Source organism: Onychostoma macrolepis, chromosome 03 (assembly GCF_012432095.1).
Source record: "Onychostoma macrolepis isolate SWU-2019 chromosome 03, ASM1243209v1, whole genome shotgun sequence".
NCBI classification, from domain to species: Eukaryota; Metazoa; Chordata; class Actinopteri; order Cypriniformes; family Cyprinidae; genus Onychostoma; species Onychostoma macrolepis.
Genome location: NC_081157.1, coordinates 19,664,464 through 19,684,606, shown reverse-complemented (window position 1 = coordinate 19,684,606; position 20,143 = coordinate 19,664,464). Strand labels below are relative to the sequence as shown.

The 20,143-nt window shown below is 37.6% G+C and overlaps 1 protein-coding gene across 5 annotated transcripts in view; it reads left to right on the top strand.

Moving 5' to 3' along the window:
- LOC131536483 (uncharacterized) overlaps positions 1–12,394 on the top strand; it is a 43,167-nt gene extending 30,773 nt beyond the window's left edge. For 4 of the 5 annotated variants that reach the window (XM_058769437.1, XM_058769436.1, XM_058769439.1 and 1 more), the window contains one exon: positions 11,314–12,394. In XM_058769437.1, coding sequence (XP_058625420.1) covers positions 11,314–12,255 — 942 coding nt within the window. In that variant the 3' untranslated portion in view covers positions 12,256–12,394. Of the gene's footprint in view, positions 1–814; positions 1,199–11,313 lie in introns of those variants that run through there. The other variant, XM_058769438.1, reaches the window with a different exon arrangement.
- Positions 12,395–20,143: the final 7,749 nt, after the last annotated feature.

Here is a 20,143-nt window from a genome sequence, read left to right as displayed (position 1 = left end):
TGAATGAAAACATCCTGCAAAGTTTTAAATCTAAAAGTGCACCGTGTATAAAGTTACTGTCTCTCAAAAGAAAGAGTCGACTCTGAAACATTGAAACGAGTAATTTTTAAAACGAATCTTAAGCCGTTTCACGTTGACATCAAAATGAAACATTAGCATATTGCCCGCCCATTTGTTGCCACTAGGTGCCGCTTTTGGAGCGTTCAAAATAGCTTTTTCTCCGGTAACGGCTGTACACAAATCAGCACTGCTCACAATCACAAACACTGCTTTAAATGGAATCGACCAATCGGACCAATCACCGCAGATTAGCGTCACACCATGGAGGGGTTTGGAAAAACCAATCGTTGAGCGAATCGTTTGGAAGTCATTGAGCAAATAAGGTAAAAATAAATGCATATTATAAGAAAATGAAAGTGATTTTTGACCTTGCATGCATGTCAACCTGTTGTTGGGGACTCCCAAAACCAAAAAAAGAACCTTTCATAACCCATAATAGGGGCACTTTAAATACTTACAGCAACTGGCATATGTATTTGCAGTAGCAAGTTCCTGCACATGAACAGCAATAACCATCAGCTGCAGCGTAGCAGATCTATTCCGCCAAGACCAAATACATTAACATTGTCATATCCATTACCATGCTAAAATCTTCCGAGGAGTTGTCATGATAGAAATGTTCATATCATAGCGCAGGGTATTTAATATTGGTAGAATCTGATGCAAAATGAGTTAACGAGTTGAAATATCTGAACTTTGATTACAGACTTTGGAATTTGAGCACAGTTTGAGACGTTGTTGAGATCTTGTCTGAAACCCTGAAGGAGACAATTATTGTTTTTTTTCATGGAAAAAGTGTCTGCTGTCCGTGGTTCCCAACCTCGTTCCTAGAGCCCTCACAACACTGCATATTTTTTCTCCCTAATCAAACACACCTGACTCATCATCTCATTAGTAGAGACTCTAAAACCTGAAATCGGTGTTTCACACAAAGGACACATTCAAAATGTGCAGAGTTGGGGGGCTCCAGGAACAGAATTGGGAACCACTGATCCATTTTACCTGATTGTTGTCTAAGGCAAAGATGTCCAATCCTGCTCCTGGAGAGACAACATCCTGGAGAGTTTATTCCAACCTGCCCCAACACACTTGTCTGAAAGTTTCTAGTCATCCTGAAGACCTTGATTAGCTGGTTAAGGTGTGTATAACTGATGAGGCTACACTCTGCAAAACAGTGGCTGCTTCCAAAAACTGAAAAATGCTGCTTTCGGAGGATGCTGGGTACACACCACAAGAAAATTGGGCTGATTTTGGGCCGATTTCTCCCCTTCCGACAATCCTAGGTAATGTCCAGATTATCTTGGTGGTCCTAAAGATTATCTTATCAGATTTTCTTGTGGTGTGAGGTGTGTTAAGAGTGACTGAATCTGCTCGGAAGAACGTCAGAGGCGCCCCGATCGCGAATCGTAAATATTCAACATGTTGAATATTTTTGATCAGAAATCCTGATGTGTGGGGGGAACCCCGAGGACACCACTCACTATAGGAGCAAAATGGTTAAATCTAGGATTTTTCCCTCATGTTTGTGGTCTCTCACATTTTGAAGATCGTATAAGATTTTAAAAATCTTTTCTTGTGTACCCAGCATTAGCTTCACTTTCTGTCTCCTGAGATGCCTTCATCTGATCGATTTTTGAAGGCAGCATAGATTTATCCTTTGCTGCCTTTGATGTCCCACAATCGTATGTGTTCCACTCCATGATGGTTGAGTTAAAAAAATAAAGATGTCATCTGAAAGCTGCGTTTAGTGGTCAGATTGTTTATAAATGTATGTTTCTGGCCAACTTTTTGCACTTTTGATGTTATTTCTAGAAAAGAATCAGTATTATAGTAATTAAATATTTGTTTCGTTTTCACCAGAGCTTGTTCTATTTTGTTGTAGATCGTTAAACCATTACGCTGCCTCAGAAGCCTGTCCGAAAGTTTTGTGAGGTGTCTTCATCCGCAAACACTGTCTGCAGAGTCATTGCCTAATAAGGTAGCAAGGCAACAAGTCAGCAGACTAAACTTTCGGACGCAGCCAGTGACGGTCCAGGAGCAGAACTGGACACCCATGTGGTTCACCTACTAATACTATGTACTAAATGTTTGTATTCTTTTGTGTAGAAAAACATACTTTTGAGTGTGTAACAGGAGAGTGGGACATACTGGTGAAATAAATATTTTCATTAGGGATACTTTGGGATATTAAGGATAATTAGTAGTCAAATTGGGACTCAACGCCTGTCTAGGGCAGGGGTTTCCAATCCCACTGCAGGACGGCCTACCAGCAGAGTTTGACTCTAGCTCTAATTAAACACACCTGAATCAGCTAACCTAGGTCTTCAGAATCACTAGAAATGTACAAGCCGGTGTGTTGGAGCTAAACTCTGCAGTAAAGTGGCCTTCCAAGAGCAAGATTGGACACCCCTGGTCTAGGGGAAAGCTGGTTATCATTTGAACATGAGCCAGGGAATCACCCAAAGAGACATTATTTTATTTTCACGTTATTTGTTCATTGTTATTATAAGCCTTTTTACAATTTAATTGTCTCAAGGCTGTGTTTTCAATCCCTCTACTTGGAGACACACCAAAAGTACACATTTTGAATGTCTCCCATTTCTGACCCATTCACTTGAGGTCTTGGAGTCTCTACTAATGTGCTGATGAGTTCAGGTGTGTTTAATTATGAAGAGTTTGAAAATGTGTACCGTCGTAATGCCTCCAACAGGGTTGGGAAACACAAATCTCAACAGTAGCTATGTTTCCATCACCCTGTTTTTATGCACATTTTGAAACGCCAAAAAAAATAAATTGCTTAATTCAAAAAAAAAAAAAAGAAAAAGGTTTTTATGCTCACTTGAGGTGGTTTTTGACTTGTGTGAAAAAATGTTAATGCAAATAATGGGAGATGGAAACACATTTACCAAATAAGTTCATCCATGCGCATCATATTGCTTTATGACTTTGCACGATGGGATGGCATAACTTGACTTACCAGTGGAGTTATATTTTTAAAATTAATATATTCAGTCAATGGTTTCTCCTACTTTTCTTAGTGATATTTAGTCCCCGTTTATCAGGAAGTGACAATTTTGTTCTCTTTGAGTCGTTAGATGGAAATATGCTTTATTCGCAAATGTTTTTTTGCAATTTTTCAATTTTGCGCATAAGATAAATTCGCAGCTTTGGATGGAAACAGCTAGTGAGCAATGCCATTGTTTTTTATCATGCCTTCAACATAATGTCGAGTACAACTTGATATACAGTTTACTGTAATAATGCGTCATGTGACTTGTCCAGCAATCATTTGCTGTGGTCAGCGGCACCTATTGATGTGGATGCAACATCAGTTTTCCACTATTGATGCCACTGTATGAATGCCTTTTTTCTGCGAACAGCTAAAAATAGGTAAGCTTGTTTTAAGATGCATTGAACCTTGATGGAATATCATGCAAAGTTATTTGGTGATAGTGGTGTTGGGAAGTTGCTGAGATCGACGAATAAGCTTTAATAAACTAAGTAGACTCCTGAATTATAAATCATAGCAGAAACTCATTAACTCATTTCACTAGATGTCCAGTTTTGTTGTTCAGCAATCTTAATAGAATATGGTTAAAAATACCTAAGCCTATAATAAAATACCAATATAAAATTATAAAAAAGTACCGTATTGTCCCGAATATAAGACGACCCTGATTATAAGACGACCCCCCTTTTTCCAGATGTACCTTTTGGAAAAAGGCTTTTTGAAAACCAAATCTTGTTTTTTTGTTTGTTTGTTTTTCTCTCTGTAAAACACATTTTTTTCTTAAATTATTTTCAAATTGCATATTTTTCCTATTTTAATTTTTGTTTTGAAAGTATGGTAAATACTGGTAAAATGTACCAACAATGACATTGAAAAATATACACTTTTTGATATACCATTGAAATAACAGGTAGCCCATCTGAATTATATAACATTTAGGCTATCCATCTCATAGTAGCCAACCAAAATTGTATTATCAGTAGAAGTGAAATCTTATTGTAGTCTTCAAATGTGGGTATAGTCTTATGTTTTAAAATCACTTACAGAGGAAGTTTGGTCCCATCAGGCTAACATGACAGTCACGACTTTACAACACACATTACATTACATATTTCATGGCACACTCGTTTTATGCGTTTTTGGCGCCACCTATTGTCGTGGGTGTATTACTGACATGTCAAAGTCTAGACCCTGAATATAAGACGACCGCGTTTTTTCAGATGTATTTCCAAGAAAAAAACATCATCTTATATTCGGGACAATACGGTATATCGTCTTTCTAAATCACTCCACAACATTATTGTTTAGGCCATACATACCTTTTAATATTAGAATAGGCAGTTTCAAAATACTTAAAGTATAAATGATTTGTAATTTTACAGGTTATTACCCCTTTATTCCCCAAACGTTGCATATTATTCCCCTATACCTACACGGAGATACTGAATAGGTACAATTACAAAAACGTTAAGCTGTAACTTCAGTTTAGTTACGCAGCTCTTTGCAGGTTGCATATCTGGTTGTTACCTCCTTATTACCCAAATGTAACACATTGTTCCTTTTTAACTACACATACGTTCTTTATAAGTACACTATAATTACAGAAATGTACACTGTAAATTCAGTGTACTTAGGTAGTTCTTTGCGGGTTGTAATCTAAAGCATTACCGTTTCATCTGTACCTAACCTTTCTTGACTTTTTTCAACAAAATGCGTGGATAAAAACCCATCCATCCCTAACATAACCCTCCTTCAGATCTCTTTGATGTTGTGCATGTAACTCCAACCGAGAGAATAATGAATGAATTGAATGAACTGCCAACACTTGTGTTTACAGACAACAGAAGATTGTCAGAGGGGGATGGGTTGGGTAATTTGCAGGGAGTTTTCTGTTATTCATCGAGTTCATAACTCTGGCCATCTTGGCACAATCTGTCCGTGATGAGGAGCTAAATGGGTCTATAACTCATTTATACAGCATGATGATGTGCAACACAAACAGATCCAGTCCCTTGCATGATAAATGGGTGAATCTCCCTTTACTTATATGTAGAGGAGGGAAATGGGAGGTCTCAAGTGAAAATTGCCTGGAAAATTGCAGGAAATACATTTCGTAGCTGAGGATACAAGATGTACCCATTGTGGCTGAGAGAGTCCCATCTGATATCCATATCACATTGGACGGTAATTTAGAAGAGTGATTGTGTGCGTAAGCCATAGTGATTGGATAATGATGAAATTTGATAAAACTATCGGCCCATGAAATTTTATCCCTCAGATTTGATGTTGATTTTTATGGTTTTAAGTGACTCTGCTGTGAAGCTAAAATGGTGCTTACCATTCTTAAATGTCTAATGTCCCTGATAATGTGCCTTTTTGGAGTATAAAAGCATATGAAGTATGTTAAGCAAAGTTTTGCCCAAAGGAAAATCAAGATCAATCTCTTTTTTATCAGCGGAAAAACCATAAAAAGTATCTTAAAAAATACTCCACATGACTCATGCTCTAAATTTCAAGTCTTCTGAATTCATATGTTACCTTCATGCGATGAACAGACAGAAATTTAAGCTGTTATTTACAGATAATCCATCTCCAGTGCGGAAAAAATAGTTTTGTTTGTGAACAAATAATTTAAATCACTTTTGTGTACTGGATAAACTGATTCATTTAAAAGATCTGACTTCAAAGAATGATTCATTCACGTTGGACCTTCGATCTTCTCATTAATACGCCAGGAATAATTAACTAATAAGTCAAAAACAACAAATTATGATCATATGGATTCAGAAGTCATTAAATGTGCTGCATAGGGCATATGAATTATGCTATTTTAATGGTGTTTTTGTCATTTTCGAGTGTGATAGCCTCTTATTCATATAAACTGAATATTTTTCAGGATATTCTTTAATAGAATCAAAGTTTGTTTTCCTTTTTTTCCTTTCCTTTTTTTTTTTTTTTTTGGAGTGAACCATTCGTAGAGTTAATATCAAAAATTTGGAATGAACTGTGGCATATTTTCATCAGTGATTGTAATTTAACCAACGCAGTCTGGTAAAATGTCTCTGCCAAATGTTTTCTCTTTACATAATGGCTTTGTTCTTCGGCTGTGAAGATCTCAGTGCCCGTGTCTGTGAGACTGACAGTGGGGAGAATTAAATATATGTTCTGGAGGCCACTGTCAAGTTCCATTGTGTTCCCAAGCCGCTAATCCATTCATACCATTCTGCTGGGGACGTAATTGGACGTTAAAAATGTGACTTATAATCCATGGCTGGATGCGTGAGTATTGACCGCTGTTGGTGTTACTCTCATGACTAAATGTCAACCGCTATCATTGTCTGATGCCTGAACCCCAGGGTCTCGTGATCTAAAGTGGCTCTCACAGAGCTGAAAGCCCCATCTCATATATTTTTACCTATCACATCAAGGTCAAAGATGTAATTTTTGCTGACGTGGGATAATGCATTTTTTATTTTATTGAGACTTTTGTCAAATCCATTATGTGAAGCCAAATATCCAAATGGACTGTTCTGTTGAAGCTTTCCACCAGATTTAGGGGTTCTGGGAAGAAAAACTGGATGGATTTTAAAGGAATTTATCCAAAGCAAAACAGTCTTGTTAAAAAGGCCTGCAATGTTCTATAATGTGTCCAAACTGGATTATTAAAGGATTAGTGCTTTCAGAAATTAAAATTCTGTCATTGTTTGCTCACCCTTGTGTTGTTTTAAAACCACAAAAGGAGAATATTTGAAGACTGTTTTCCATGGTCTTTTCAATGGAATCACAAGGTTCAAAAGGATGCAAAAGAACTATAAAACTTTCATATTACTCATGCACTATACTCTAAAATAAAACATTTGAATTCAATTGATATCTTTGTTTGACAGACTGAAATGTAAATTGTTTTTCACTGATAATCTTGCTCTCCAGTATCCAGCTCTAACAGATGCATCTGGATAAGAGTTGTAACAAAACCACAGTATCTGAATTAATAAGACAATTTATTAGAAAGACAAAAGGTAATGACATTAAAGGCAGAAGAGGATACATACTGTATGCAGCTATTTGGCATAGTTAATCCAAACCTATCTGACTATTTGACAAAGATAGTCTTTGAATTCCTTGGTCAAGGGCATAGTGGTGATGGTTCCTGGTTTGTCATGCAAGTCATTTTTCTAATAGAAGAAGAAAGAAATCTTTAAAACTTTAATTAAAAAAAAAAAAATAAGTGTATTGAATGTGCACTTGTGTATAAACAAATCAAAACTGAAACCATAAAATACTTATTTTCAGATAAAATAAAACACACACACACACACACACACAAAACCTTTTCAGTTGAAATTAAAAATAAAATAAAAATAAGTGTATTGAATGTGCACTTGTGTATAAACAAATCAAAACTGAAACCATAAAATACTTATTTTCAGATAAAATAAAACACACACACACACACACACACACAAAACCTTTTCAGTTGAAATTAAAAATAAAAATAAAAATAGCTGAAAACTATATAATGGCATCAAAAGTGAAATGTGATATAGACATATTACAAAAAAAAACAAAAAAAAACAAAAAAAACACACATTAATGCTAAAACGAACAAAAATTATAATGAAACAGAAAAATAAAATAAAAAGTAATAGTTCTAACTATTAATAATAAACTACAATAGTATTTAACAACACCAAAATAATTAATTATTAATAAAATAAAAGGCCAATTTAGTGTACTTAAATAGAATTGCATGGCATTGTTAACACACTTAAGTATACTTTAAAAAATAAAATAAAATAAAAACAAGTACATTGTAAATCATGTTTTGATCATTTTTGTCATGCTTTAAATACCCTTATTTGGATTTTTAAAAGTATGTGAAAGTGTACTTTTTACAAGTGCGGTATAATCTCATTTGCTTATTTGGTTCATATCAAGCTGAAAAATCGAAAGAAGTCGTGTCGAATATCTCATATAATGCTAAGGCAGATTTCATATAGTTTTATACAGTATAGTGAAACAGTATTTTACAAACACTCATGCATTGCAGTTCATGTTAAAACTAAGCACTATAAGTTATAAGCAGTACTAAAATGTGATGCTTTCAAGCAATCCCTTCGGACAGAATGAAGTGACATATGCTGACCACACAGTACCAGTTAAACACGTTTCCACTTTCCTCTCATTTTCAAACCTAATCTCTCCTTAAGAGCGCATAGGTAATTGATTTCATTTGTGCAACACAAGCTAATATTCCATCACTGCTAGTCCTGACCTTTGGAGTGTGAAGCACTTAGCTGCGCTAATTCCAGCGCCATTAGAGAGGCATTCTCTTCTGAAACCGCCTTCTGCCACAAGGCAATAATGGGTTATCTGCTTAGCCTGTTAAATGAGGTGTAAAATGAAATGGCACATGATTTGTTTTTCATACTTAAAGCTATTTCTTAAGCAGCAGACAGCCATGTTTGCTAAATGAATCAACATTAACTCGGTTCTACGGTCATTGCTTCACTGATTCAGTTTCATCAAAATAAGTTTAGATTAAATATATGGATTTCAAAATGTAGATGATAGAAGGTATTTTATTTATTTATTTAAACTTATCCATTTAATATATATATATTTTTTAATTAAAGTATTTAAATTTCACACATAGAGATTGCTCAATGTTGCATGTTCAAATTACTGTGAAGCTGTTGTTTGATTTCAGACTTGTTCAATGTAATCTATGTAATCTATAATATCTATATCTTTTTATATAAGCATAATAATATATTTATTTCTATATTATTTATGGCAGACTATAAAGTCAGAAATGTCAGGATGAAACTGTCATGATATTATAATAAAAAAAGAGAATGTGGCGATAAAAGAATGCGAGAGAGAGAGAGAGAGAGAGAGAGAGAATATTAATTAGTTTAGAACAATATTTTTATATTATTTCTTAGACAAAAAATAAGAATATTTTAACAAAGCTGCCTTACTGTGTATTTAAAAAAAAAAACATATCCGCCAATATGTTGTGATATCCGCATGTGGTGTGACTTCTGAAAAACGGAATGATATTCATGAATACATCATAATATTTCATGGTAATATCTATAGACAAACAAAGAAACAAAGAAACAAATAAATACCTGAAATATTTTTTAAATAATTTTGTTTTTGAAAATAAATGAAGATGTGCACACTTAAATGTACTGATGGAAGAAAAATGCATGTGGTTAAAGTCATTAAATCATTAAATTGAAAAATGTCTGGAAAAATTATATTTAAAAAAATTAAAACCGACATGAATACAAAAAGCACGTTTTCTGAGAATTTGGCACATTATTTAAACTAGATTTTTGCTTTTCTTTATCATAGACACTCTTGTATGTCATTGACCTATTTTAATGGACAACTGATTATGGATTATTTTTACTGCAAAGTCATTGCATAACTTACAAAGATGTTATGTTCCCATAATGATAGTATAGCTTTGTAGAATTTAATGCATACTTTTGACAGACTGATTACAGTGTAGTGCGTTCTCATAGGCTACTCCCAGCTTAAACTAATTGTAGGCTTTTTCCTCTAAAAAATGTGTTTATTCTCTCTGGTCCCAAGGGAAACATTAGGCCGTCTCCATCTACTGTAATATTTGCAGTTTTTTATTTTTTTATTATTAGAGAGTGGTCAATAGTTTCTCTACACAGATATCAGGAACATTGGGCTCCTGCCAGTACGTGATTCCCACATCAATATCCTGTCTATCCAGTTTTTTATTCGTTTTTGATGTCAAACCTAAAAGCACTAAAACCTTAACCAGCATTAAAGCAATCAATAGCGTAAATGACAAGGGCACAATACCAAGAGCAGAGTACAAAGATTTAAAAGCCATCATTTGTCCAGGCCATTCTCCACCGAGCCACGCATTTGTTTAACACGTATGTCACGCTGCAGGATGAGGTGTTCAGTTCCACAAGAGCGATGATGCTTTGATAGCCACATTCTCTCACATGAGACGCTCTGACTCGCTTCAAAGATAAAACACGCAACAATAACATCCTCAGATAATGCTCATCGATGCTGAGAGAAGGTACACTCTTTTATTGGATACCACATTTAATATAGAAAGTGGCTTAGTGGTTGAACTCCAGAATAGGAAATTCATGAGCTACCACCCGTGTGCTTTTTATGACTTAAAGGGATAGTTCATCCAAAAATGAAAAATCTGTCATTTAAGGCTGGTTTTTGTCCAGATTTTTGCCACGATTTACAGTCTGGATGAGTCAATGTTGTTTTTTTAGCTTCAGACTATGATTTCTTCCAGTTGGAGTTGATCAAACATGCTTGATATTTTGAGCCAATTTTAGAACACATACTGCTTTCATTTGTCATGCATCTCCAAGCAAGTTTGTTGTGTTGTTGTTGTGGCTCCTTTTTGACTTAAAAAAAGATCCTGTTTTGTGTTCTAAAGAAGAAAGTCAGTCACACAGGTTTGGAATGACATGACAGTGAGTAAATGATGACAGGATTTTCATTGTGGGGTGAATTTCCATGTGCAACCTTGCAAAATTGTACGTGTACACTGCTTTGGAAAGAACTGTCGACTGAATGACTATACTCTGTATAAATGTGTCTTTCTGTCACCAGTTCATCATACACTATGTCACATTTCTGTTTTTATGTTTTGTTATTAAAACAGTAATTCACCACTGACAAGATGGGCCTTTTTGAAAACTTGGCTGTCTGTGCAGTTTTTTTAATTAATTAATTTTTCTTATTATCTAATTATTTTTTTCCCTCCCAGAAAGGTAGATAAACTTATAATGCACTAGGCATTATTCTACAGTTTGTGGATTTTGGACTAAGCATGTTTGTTAAAAAACTAAAAATCTTTTACATATAATCAAATATTTTACATATAATATAGGAAATTCGTCCACCCTGTTACATTACTTTTTTACACAATGTGTAACTGTTACGTTGACCTAGTTTCCTTAGTTCCCATGATTAGTTAATTAGCTCACCTGTTTCAGTTTCCCCTTGATTACTTCTAGTATTTAAAACCTGTGTTCTCCCCTGATTCTTTGTTTGCTATTATTTGATCTGTGTGTTTGCTACCCCTTGCCTCCTGGATTACTTCTGTTTCTTGTGTGGATTAATATTAAAAGACTTTTTCTGTTTATTTTTATTTTTTTTCACGGTCCTCTCCCGGAATGGATCTGCCCACCGTCCAACTCCTGTGCCTGGAGCAGATGGGCCGTTCGCTGGAGGACCATACCAGGGACTTTCTAGATCTGGCATGCCTTACCCACTTCCCCGACTGCTCGCTCTGTGTCTTTTACATCTCCAGCTTGAGCGAGCGGTGTAAGGCACGCCTGCCAGCGAACGGTCCCAAAGAGGATTTCGCCGCTTGTGTGGAGTGGGTGCTGGAGAATAATGGACTGTTTTTCTCCATCTGCCTCTCAGAGGAGGATATCTCCAGTCCCACTCCCGAACCAGAGACCAGCCAGCCATCACCCCGCTACACGGAGCCTGAGCCTCAAATATCGTCTGACCAAGTGCGTGAGCCGGCAACATCGTCCGTTCTCAACGGAGTTTTGGTGGTATACGAGAGCTTGGAGGGAAGCCCTGCCCACACTCCCACGACTGAGGGTGAGCTGCATCTGGTTTCTAGGAGCTATCAAGAGGAACACATGGACATCTTCCTGATGGACCTTATAGACTGGTTTGGAGAAGTACTAACCTGTGCTCCTGAATCTCCTGCGTCTCCGCTGGTTCTGTCCAGCCCTGAATCTCCTGGATCTCCGCTGGTTCCGTCCAGCCCTGAATCTCCTGCGTCTCCGCTGGTTCCGTCCAGCTCATGTGCCGCCATGTGCCACCTCCAGCAGCTCAGTCTCCGTCAGTCGGTCCCCTGGTGTCGTCGGCCCCTTCTCCACCATGGCTCCTCCCACCATCAACTCCACCGTGGGCTGCCATCCTGGCTGGCCTCTGGATTGCCACCTGACTCCTCCCGCTCCGGGCTCCTCCCGCCCTCCACTCCCCCATGGACTTATGTATTGTACTCCTTTTGCTTTTGTCCCTTTCCCATTGCCTGCCCTTCTCCAACTCCTCGCCCACCTCCAGAACCCCCACCATCCCTCCTCTTTTGGACCGCCTTTGTCTGTCGGGGACGCACTGTTCTGGGAAGGGGGTGACATGTTACATTGACCTAGTTTCCTTAGTTCCCTTGATTAGTTAATTAGCTTTGTCTGCTATTATTTGATCTGTGTGTTTGCTACCCCTTGCCTCCTGGATTATTTCTGTTTCTTGTGTGGATTAATATTAAAATACTCTGTATGGGCATTGCTCCTTCGTGCACTTCATTAGCAAAGACACTGTAACAGTAACAGGATGGAGCTTAACAGGGTAGATGTTTAAAGCTAATTACACCCATTACTAGCTAGTAGAGAACAACATGCAGAAAATTAACATTTAAGAAGAGTTTTTATAGCTATATAAAACCTGTAAAAAAAACAAAACAAACAAAAAAAACATTTTCATTACCAGTATAACAGGGTGTATGTTATGCTATTTTTACGCTTAGTTAAAGGAACACTCCACTTTTTTTGGAAATAGGCTCATTCTCCAACTCCCCCAGAGTTAATAAGCTGAGTTTTACCATTTTGAATCCATTCAGCTGATCTCTGGGTCTGGCGACACTTTTAGCATAACAGCATAGATCATTGAATCCGATTAGACCAGTAGCATCGCGTTCAAAATGACCAAAGATATTTGTCCTATTTAAAACTTGACTCTTCTGTCGTTATATCGCAGTATTAAGACCGGCGGAAAATGAAAAGTTGCGATTTTCAGGCTGATATGATTAAGAACTATACTCTCATTCCGGCGTAATAATCAGGAACTTTGCTGCCGCACTACGGCGCAGCAGGTGCAGTGATATTACGCAGCGCCTGAAAGCAGTCCCCAGCCAGGTAACTAGTTATAATATAGCTGGGGACTACTTTCAGGCGCCACGTAATATCACTGCGCCATGGTACGGCAGCAAAGTTCCTTGATTATTACGCCGGAATGAGAGTATAGTTCCTAGCCAAATCGGCCTAGAAAATCGCAACTTTTCATTTTCTACCGGTCTTAATACACGATATAACTACAAAAGAGTCAAGTTTTAAATAGGACAAATATCGAAACTCTTTGGTCATTTTTGAACGCGAAGCTACTGGTCTAATCGGATTCAATGATCTATGCTAAGCTATGCTAAAAGTGCTATCGCCAGACCCGGAGATCGGCTGAATGGATTCAAAAATGGTAAAACTCAACTCTGGGGGAGTTGGAGAACGAGCCTATTTCCAAAAAAAGTGGAGTGTTCCTTTAAGTCTTGTAAAAAAAATGAGAAAAAGAGCTAAAGGTTTGGAGTTGCTTTTCCTCCAAGAAAATGTCACTTCTAGCAAGTCATGTGATCTAGGGCATACACTTAAGATGTTGAATGGCAGATTGTAAAATGTTATCATTTATTTATTTTTCTTAAGTATCACTCTAATTAATTGTTGTAAATGGGGTACATATTTACATGGACAACAATGTGGCATAAAAGCTGATCATCATTTTAAGTAAAATGCATATTGTTTCATTGGGACATAAAAATCACCAGATTGTAGGAATGACCCAGATTCCTAAATGAAGAAGTAACATTTGTAGTTTTCACAAGTTCTGGAGCTGTCAAAAGTCCCCTGGATGACATGTTTCTAAACTGCAATATTTGAGTGCTGGTATCAGAGAAAACGTTTTTTCAGTTATAAATACTATTGACATTATAACAATACAAAGCTTGTTGAAAATCAGAGAAAAAATGAAAAATTCTGTCATCATTTACTGACCCTCTACTTGTTCCAAAACTGTATTCTTTCTGCTGTTGAACACAAAAGGTATTTTGAAGAATGCTGGTAAGCAAACAGTTGCTATAGCCATTGACCTTCTTTTGTGTTCAAAAGAAGAAAGAAACTGAACTTAAGGGTGAGTAAATGATTAATCATCAGCGAGTAATCATTTTTGGGTGAACGATCCCTTTAAGTCTGACACAGGCCTCCAGAGATGAAACAGCACATAGTGTATTAATGATGGTGTGAGACTCAAGTGGTGACTGACAGCAATAATTACAGTGAGGCCTGTTTAATGTGCCGTATGTACTGGAGGTGTGTGTTGAGCGCTGGTCCAGACGGGGCGGAGCTTCCTCCTCGTCGTAAGCTGTCATCTCTGGTAAAAGTGAGAGGTGATGATAGACTGAGATAGAAAGCTAATAAAAGCCCAGACAGAGATAATGTCAAGTTTGCTAGCTAACACCATGAGGGGATCTTAAAGGAGGGGAACCACAGACGCGTCTGACTAAGGAACCGTCTGTCTCACATTTTTAACAATGTGCCTGTAAGAAACTAAATGAGGGCAAACTGTTGTCCACAGGGGAATACTGTTAGAATATACACAATCACATTGCAAAATCTCACAACACCTTCCTTTACAATAGCCTAAGCAGTGCTATATATGATTATAGTTTTTGATACTAACACAATCACATTGCAAAATCTCACAACACCTTCCATTACAATAGCCTAAGCAGTGCTATATATGATTACAGGTGCTGGTCATATAATTAGAATATCATCAAAAAGTTGATTTATTTCACTAATTCCATTCAAAAAGTGAAACTTGTATATTATATTCATTCATTACACACAGACTGATATATTTCAAATGTTTATTTCTTTTAATTTTGATGATTAGAGCTTCCAGCTCATGAAAGTCAAAAATCAGTATCTCAAAATAATTAGAATATTAGAATATGGTCTTCGGTAGCCTGGTAATACCAAAATCTGCTGTCCGGAAGGGCATAATTGACAAGCGTTTACTTTCTTGTGGGCGGGCGCTTGTCTGAAGTTTAAAATCATTGGTGTACCCATAAGCCAATCACATAACTGTTGGTTATGACGTATGTTATTCGCCGGCTCAGCCGCCTCGAACTTCCGCTGTAAACACAGGTATGCGGCGAAAACAAAACCATCGAGCGAAATACCGGAGTGAAGATGGCTGTGAACGACTTTTACAGATTATGTGAAGTAAATCTATGCATCCACAATTATCGCCTTGCCGAACTTTGGCCTCCCCAGTTTCTCGCTGACGATCGGTAACAGTTGATAAATTAAACTTTTCCCAAAACCTGTTGGAAGTAGGGCCACAACATCACCTCCATTGAAAATGTGAACCAAACATTCTTCTTGTTCGGGCTTCAGTTGGCAAATGCCGGAAATATTCTCCACAACAGAGCCAATAGCATCCCGTGTCTCCATGTCCGCTGTCGTTTTAGAGTTCCATAACCTAGACTACAATCTTAAATTCGGCGTTTAGCGTCTACGTCACGGCTCTCAGCCCGCCCTCTGATCGTTGGTTGGCCCGGCTGCTGCGGAGCCGGAGATAAACTGGGAGATGGTCTGCTATATCAGACTGAGTACAGAAGCGAAATGAAATTGAGCGGAAGTACGAAGTCTGACATAGTCAGGCTAGGTCTTCGGGCCCTCAGACGACACTGCATCACTCATCGGCATGATTCTGTCATTGCAACCCATTCTCACTCCCAAGTCGTCAAAAACTGAAGCATGGTCAAACGCCGTTCGCGTCACTATGAAGACGCCAAAAGTGCCCCTAGGCGTCAGTATATGAAAAAATAGGAACTCCATTGCTTTCAATTGCTTGCTTTGTGCGTCAGGTCAAGACGCTTATGGAAAATGACAACACGTTCTCCTCCATTGTTTTCAGTCTTAGTTTAATGGTTTGCATGCATTTTTAAAAAATAGAAATAATGTTATATAAATTTATACTTTTATTGGAGCACCTAACCCCACCCCTACCCTAAACCTACCCACTTCTGAACAATATAAAACACGCAACAGGCAAATATAAGTGCAGTCACAGGTATTTATTGCAAAAACTGAGCATAAACAAGAAGTATAAATGCATTACAAACAAGTCGTGTTGCATTCCAAATCTTCTGAAGCCATACGAAGTCTATATGAGAAGAAGAGAGTAAAACGTCAGGTTTTAATTGCTGAAAATTATCCCGCTCCGTTAACGTGCTCATATCTCATTCAAAAGCATACTCCCGCAGCATGACACAATCGTTCATGAGACACACAAGAGCCAATAGCCTGTCAGAACAGCATGACGCAATCGGTCACGAGACACACAAGAGCCAATAGCATTTCACAACCAAGGCTGACGTAAGGCTTCTTCTGGCAGCATTTTTTGAATTCGCGCACAGACTGCAGCATACAGGATGAGCTTTACGGCGGACGGAGACGGCGATCGCGTCTATTCCTCTCAAAAATCAATCGTTTTGCCTCGGAAGACTTGGAATATTAATATTTTTTGAATAAATTATGACGGTAGTTGTATCTGCCTGTTATATCTTGTGTTTTATTGACAAATGGTAGGTTTAGGGGCAGGGGTTGGGTTATGTGCTCAGAAATGTGTAAATAATGTAATATAAATAAAACTGTTGTGGCTGTTTACATTGAAAAATCACACCCCAACATATATGCAATAATGGCAATGTTATTAACCAATATATAATTTAATTATGACGATAAAATTCCCAGTATGGTATCGGCATATTGACGCTATGGGTTTCCTATTTAAAGCAACGGAGGACCCTGCAAGTCGAAAAATGAGCGTCAGAAAGCGACGCCAAGTGGTCCTGACCAAGCTTCAATATGTGACGAGTTGGGAGTGAGAACGGGTTGGTCATTGACATTACTAAATGGGCCCAAGTATACTTCTAGAAACAACTGTCGGTAAACACAATCCACCGTGCCATCTGCAGATGCCAACTAAAGCTCTATCATGTAAAAAGGAAGCCATATGCGAACATGGTCCAGAAGCACCGTCGTGTCCTGTGGGCCAAGGCTCATTTAAAATGGACTGTTTCAAAGTGGAAAAGTCTTCTATGGTCAGACGAGTCCAAATTTGACATTCTTGTTGTAAATCATGGACGCCGTGTCTTCCGGGCTAAAGAGGAGGGAGACCTTCCTGCGTGTCATCAGCGTTCAGTTCAAAAGCCAGCATTTGTTTTGGAAGGCACTATGAATGCTGAAAGGTATGTAAAGGTTTTAGAGCAACATATGTTCCCCTCCAGACGACATCTATTTCAGGGAAGGCCTTGTGTATTTCAGTAGAGTCCGGGTGCTGAATTGGCCTGCCTGCAGTCCAGATCTTTCACCTATAGAGAACATTTGGCGCATCATTAAACGGAAAATATGTCAAAGATGACCACAAACTTTTCAGCAGCTCGAAACCTATATCAGGCAAGAATGGGACCAAATTCCAACACCAAACCTCCAGAAACTCATAACCTCGATGCCCAGACATCTTCAAACTGTTTTAAAAGAAGAGGAGATGCTACACCATGGTAAACATGCCCCCGTCCCAACTACAGGTGCATCTCAATAAATTAGAATGTCGTGGAAAAGTTCAGTGCACACAGACTGAAGTAATTTAAATCTTTGGTTCTTTTAATTGTGATGATTTTGGCTCACATTTAACAAAAACCCACCAATTCACTATCTCAACAAATTAGAATACTTCATAAGACCAATTAAAAAAAAACATTTTTAGTGAATTGTTGGCCTTCTGGAAAGTATGTTAATTTACTGTATATGTACTCAATACTTGGTAGGGGCTCCTTTTGCTTTAATTACTGCCTCAATTCGGCGTTGCATGGAGGTGATCAGTTTGTGGCACTGCTGAGGTGGTTTGGAAGCCCAGGTTTCTTTGACAGTGGCCTTCAGCTCATCTGCATTTTTTGGTCTCTTGTTTCTCATTTTCAGGTGCCAAATCCTGCTGGAAAATAAAATCAGCATCTTTAAAAAGCTGGTCAGCAGAAGGAAGCATGAAGTGCTCCAAAATTTCTTGGTAAACGGGTGCAGTGACTTTGTTTTTCAAAAAACACAATGGACCAACACCAGCAGAAGACATTGCACCCTAAATCATCACAGACTGTGGAAACTTAACACTGGACTTCAAGGAACTTTGGCTATGAGCTTCTCCACCCTTCCTCCAGACTCTAGGACCTTGGTTTCCAAATGAAATTCAAGACTTGCTCTCATCTGAAAAGAGGACTTTGGACCACTGGGCAACAGTCCAGTTCTTCTTCTCCTTAGCCCAGGTAAGATGCCTCTGACGTCTGTGGTTCAGGAGTGGCTTAACAAGAGGAATACGACAACTGTAGCCAAATTCCTTGACACGTCTGTGTGTGGTGGCTCTTGATGCCTTGACCCCAGCCTCAGTCCATTCCTTGTGAAGTTCACCCAAATTCTTGAATCGATTTTGCTTGACAATCCTCATAAGGCTGCGGTTCTCTCGGTTGGTTGTGCATCTTTTTCTTCCACACTTTTTCCTTCCACTCAACTTTCTGTTAACATGCTTGGATACATCACTCTGTGAACAGCCAGCTTCTTTGGCAAAGAATGTTTGTGGCTTACCCTCCTTGTGAAGGGTGTCAATGATTGTCTTCTGGACAACTGTCAGATCAGCAGTCTTCCCCATGATTGTGTAGCCTGTGTAGGTTTTTGTTAAACGTGAGCCAAAATCATCACAATTAAAAGAACCAAAGACTTAAACTACTTCAGTCTGTGTGCATTGAATTTATTTAATACACGAGTTTCACAATTTGAGTTGAATTACTGAAATAAATGAACTTTTCCACGACATTCTAATTTATTGAGATGCATCTGTATTTTGAGACCTGTAGAAGGCATCAAATTTGAAATGAGCTCATTTTGTGCATAAAATTGTAAAATTTCTCAGTTTAAACATTTGTTATGTTATCTATGTTCTATTGTGAATAAAATATTGGCTCATGTGATTTGAAAGTCTTTTATTTTCATTTTATTCAAATTTAAAAACGTCCCAACATTTCCGGAATTCGGGTTGTACTAAACTAAACTAATTTTGTAGTTAATGCACTTTAATTGTGCAGAAGTAGTGCTGAAGTCAAACTAAAGATATAGTGAAGTACATTTGATTGTGCTAAAGTGGAACTATTGCAAGTATACTTCAGATACACTTTAAATATCTTGCATTTAAAGACTGATATTATACAGAGATCATACAATCCTCATCAATAGTGACATTAAAACCCATTTTAGACTTAATATTAAGAAATGTGCTTTGTGCACAAGTAGTCCTCCAAATAAAGTTGAATTACATTTTTTTTATATCACTATGTCTCTAGCGATATGTGAACTATACTTAGCATGAAATAAATGTACAGTATTTTAAATATATCACTTTTTTAGGGTTATCAACATTTAACAAAAGCAAGTGAAAACTCTTCTTGATATGAAAACCTGAATTATAATGACATATTTTAATACAATATTGCGAGCTTTTTGCTTAGTTATTCCTAATTAGTGTTTTATGAAAACAGCACATTCACAAAGTGACTTGCACTTTCTGACTAGCATGTACTGTAACTCAGTTACATTCCCTTGCGAAAGAGGTCATTTTGTTCAGATGCAACAATATTACAGTACGTATTAATCCTAATATATGCAAATGTTTATGACAAATAAAGTAATTCTTACTTAATTAACTTGCTAGTTTTACCAATGTTTCTTAATTGTTCAGGCACAGCACAGCTCAATCAATCCGCCACATTATTGACTATAATTGATTATTTGAAAGAATCATATTCTTTTAGACTTAAAGACTGCAATAAAACTAGAATTTAACCCTCTAGGGTCAACGAACCTGTGCTACATATTTCTGTAAAGTTTAAATGTTATTTTTGCTTTAGGGATAATAGTATATGCCCTCATGACGTACTATAAACTTCACATCGGCTCTGACAATAGTTTAATGATTTCTGCTGAAAGAGATGGTATTAAACCTTGGTATTAAATGGTACCATGGCCCCACTGCACCGACTGACTCTCAATCACTCACAAAAGGCCAGATGAGAGCTCCTGGAGGTTTTTTTTATTGGGGGTCTTCAGGATGAGACCTTATTGATGAGCCTTGAACCATAGCTGAGAGAAA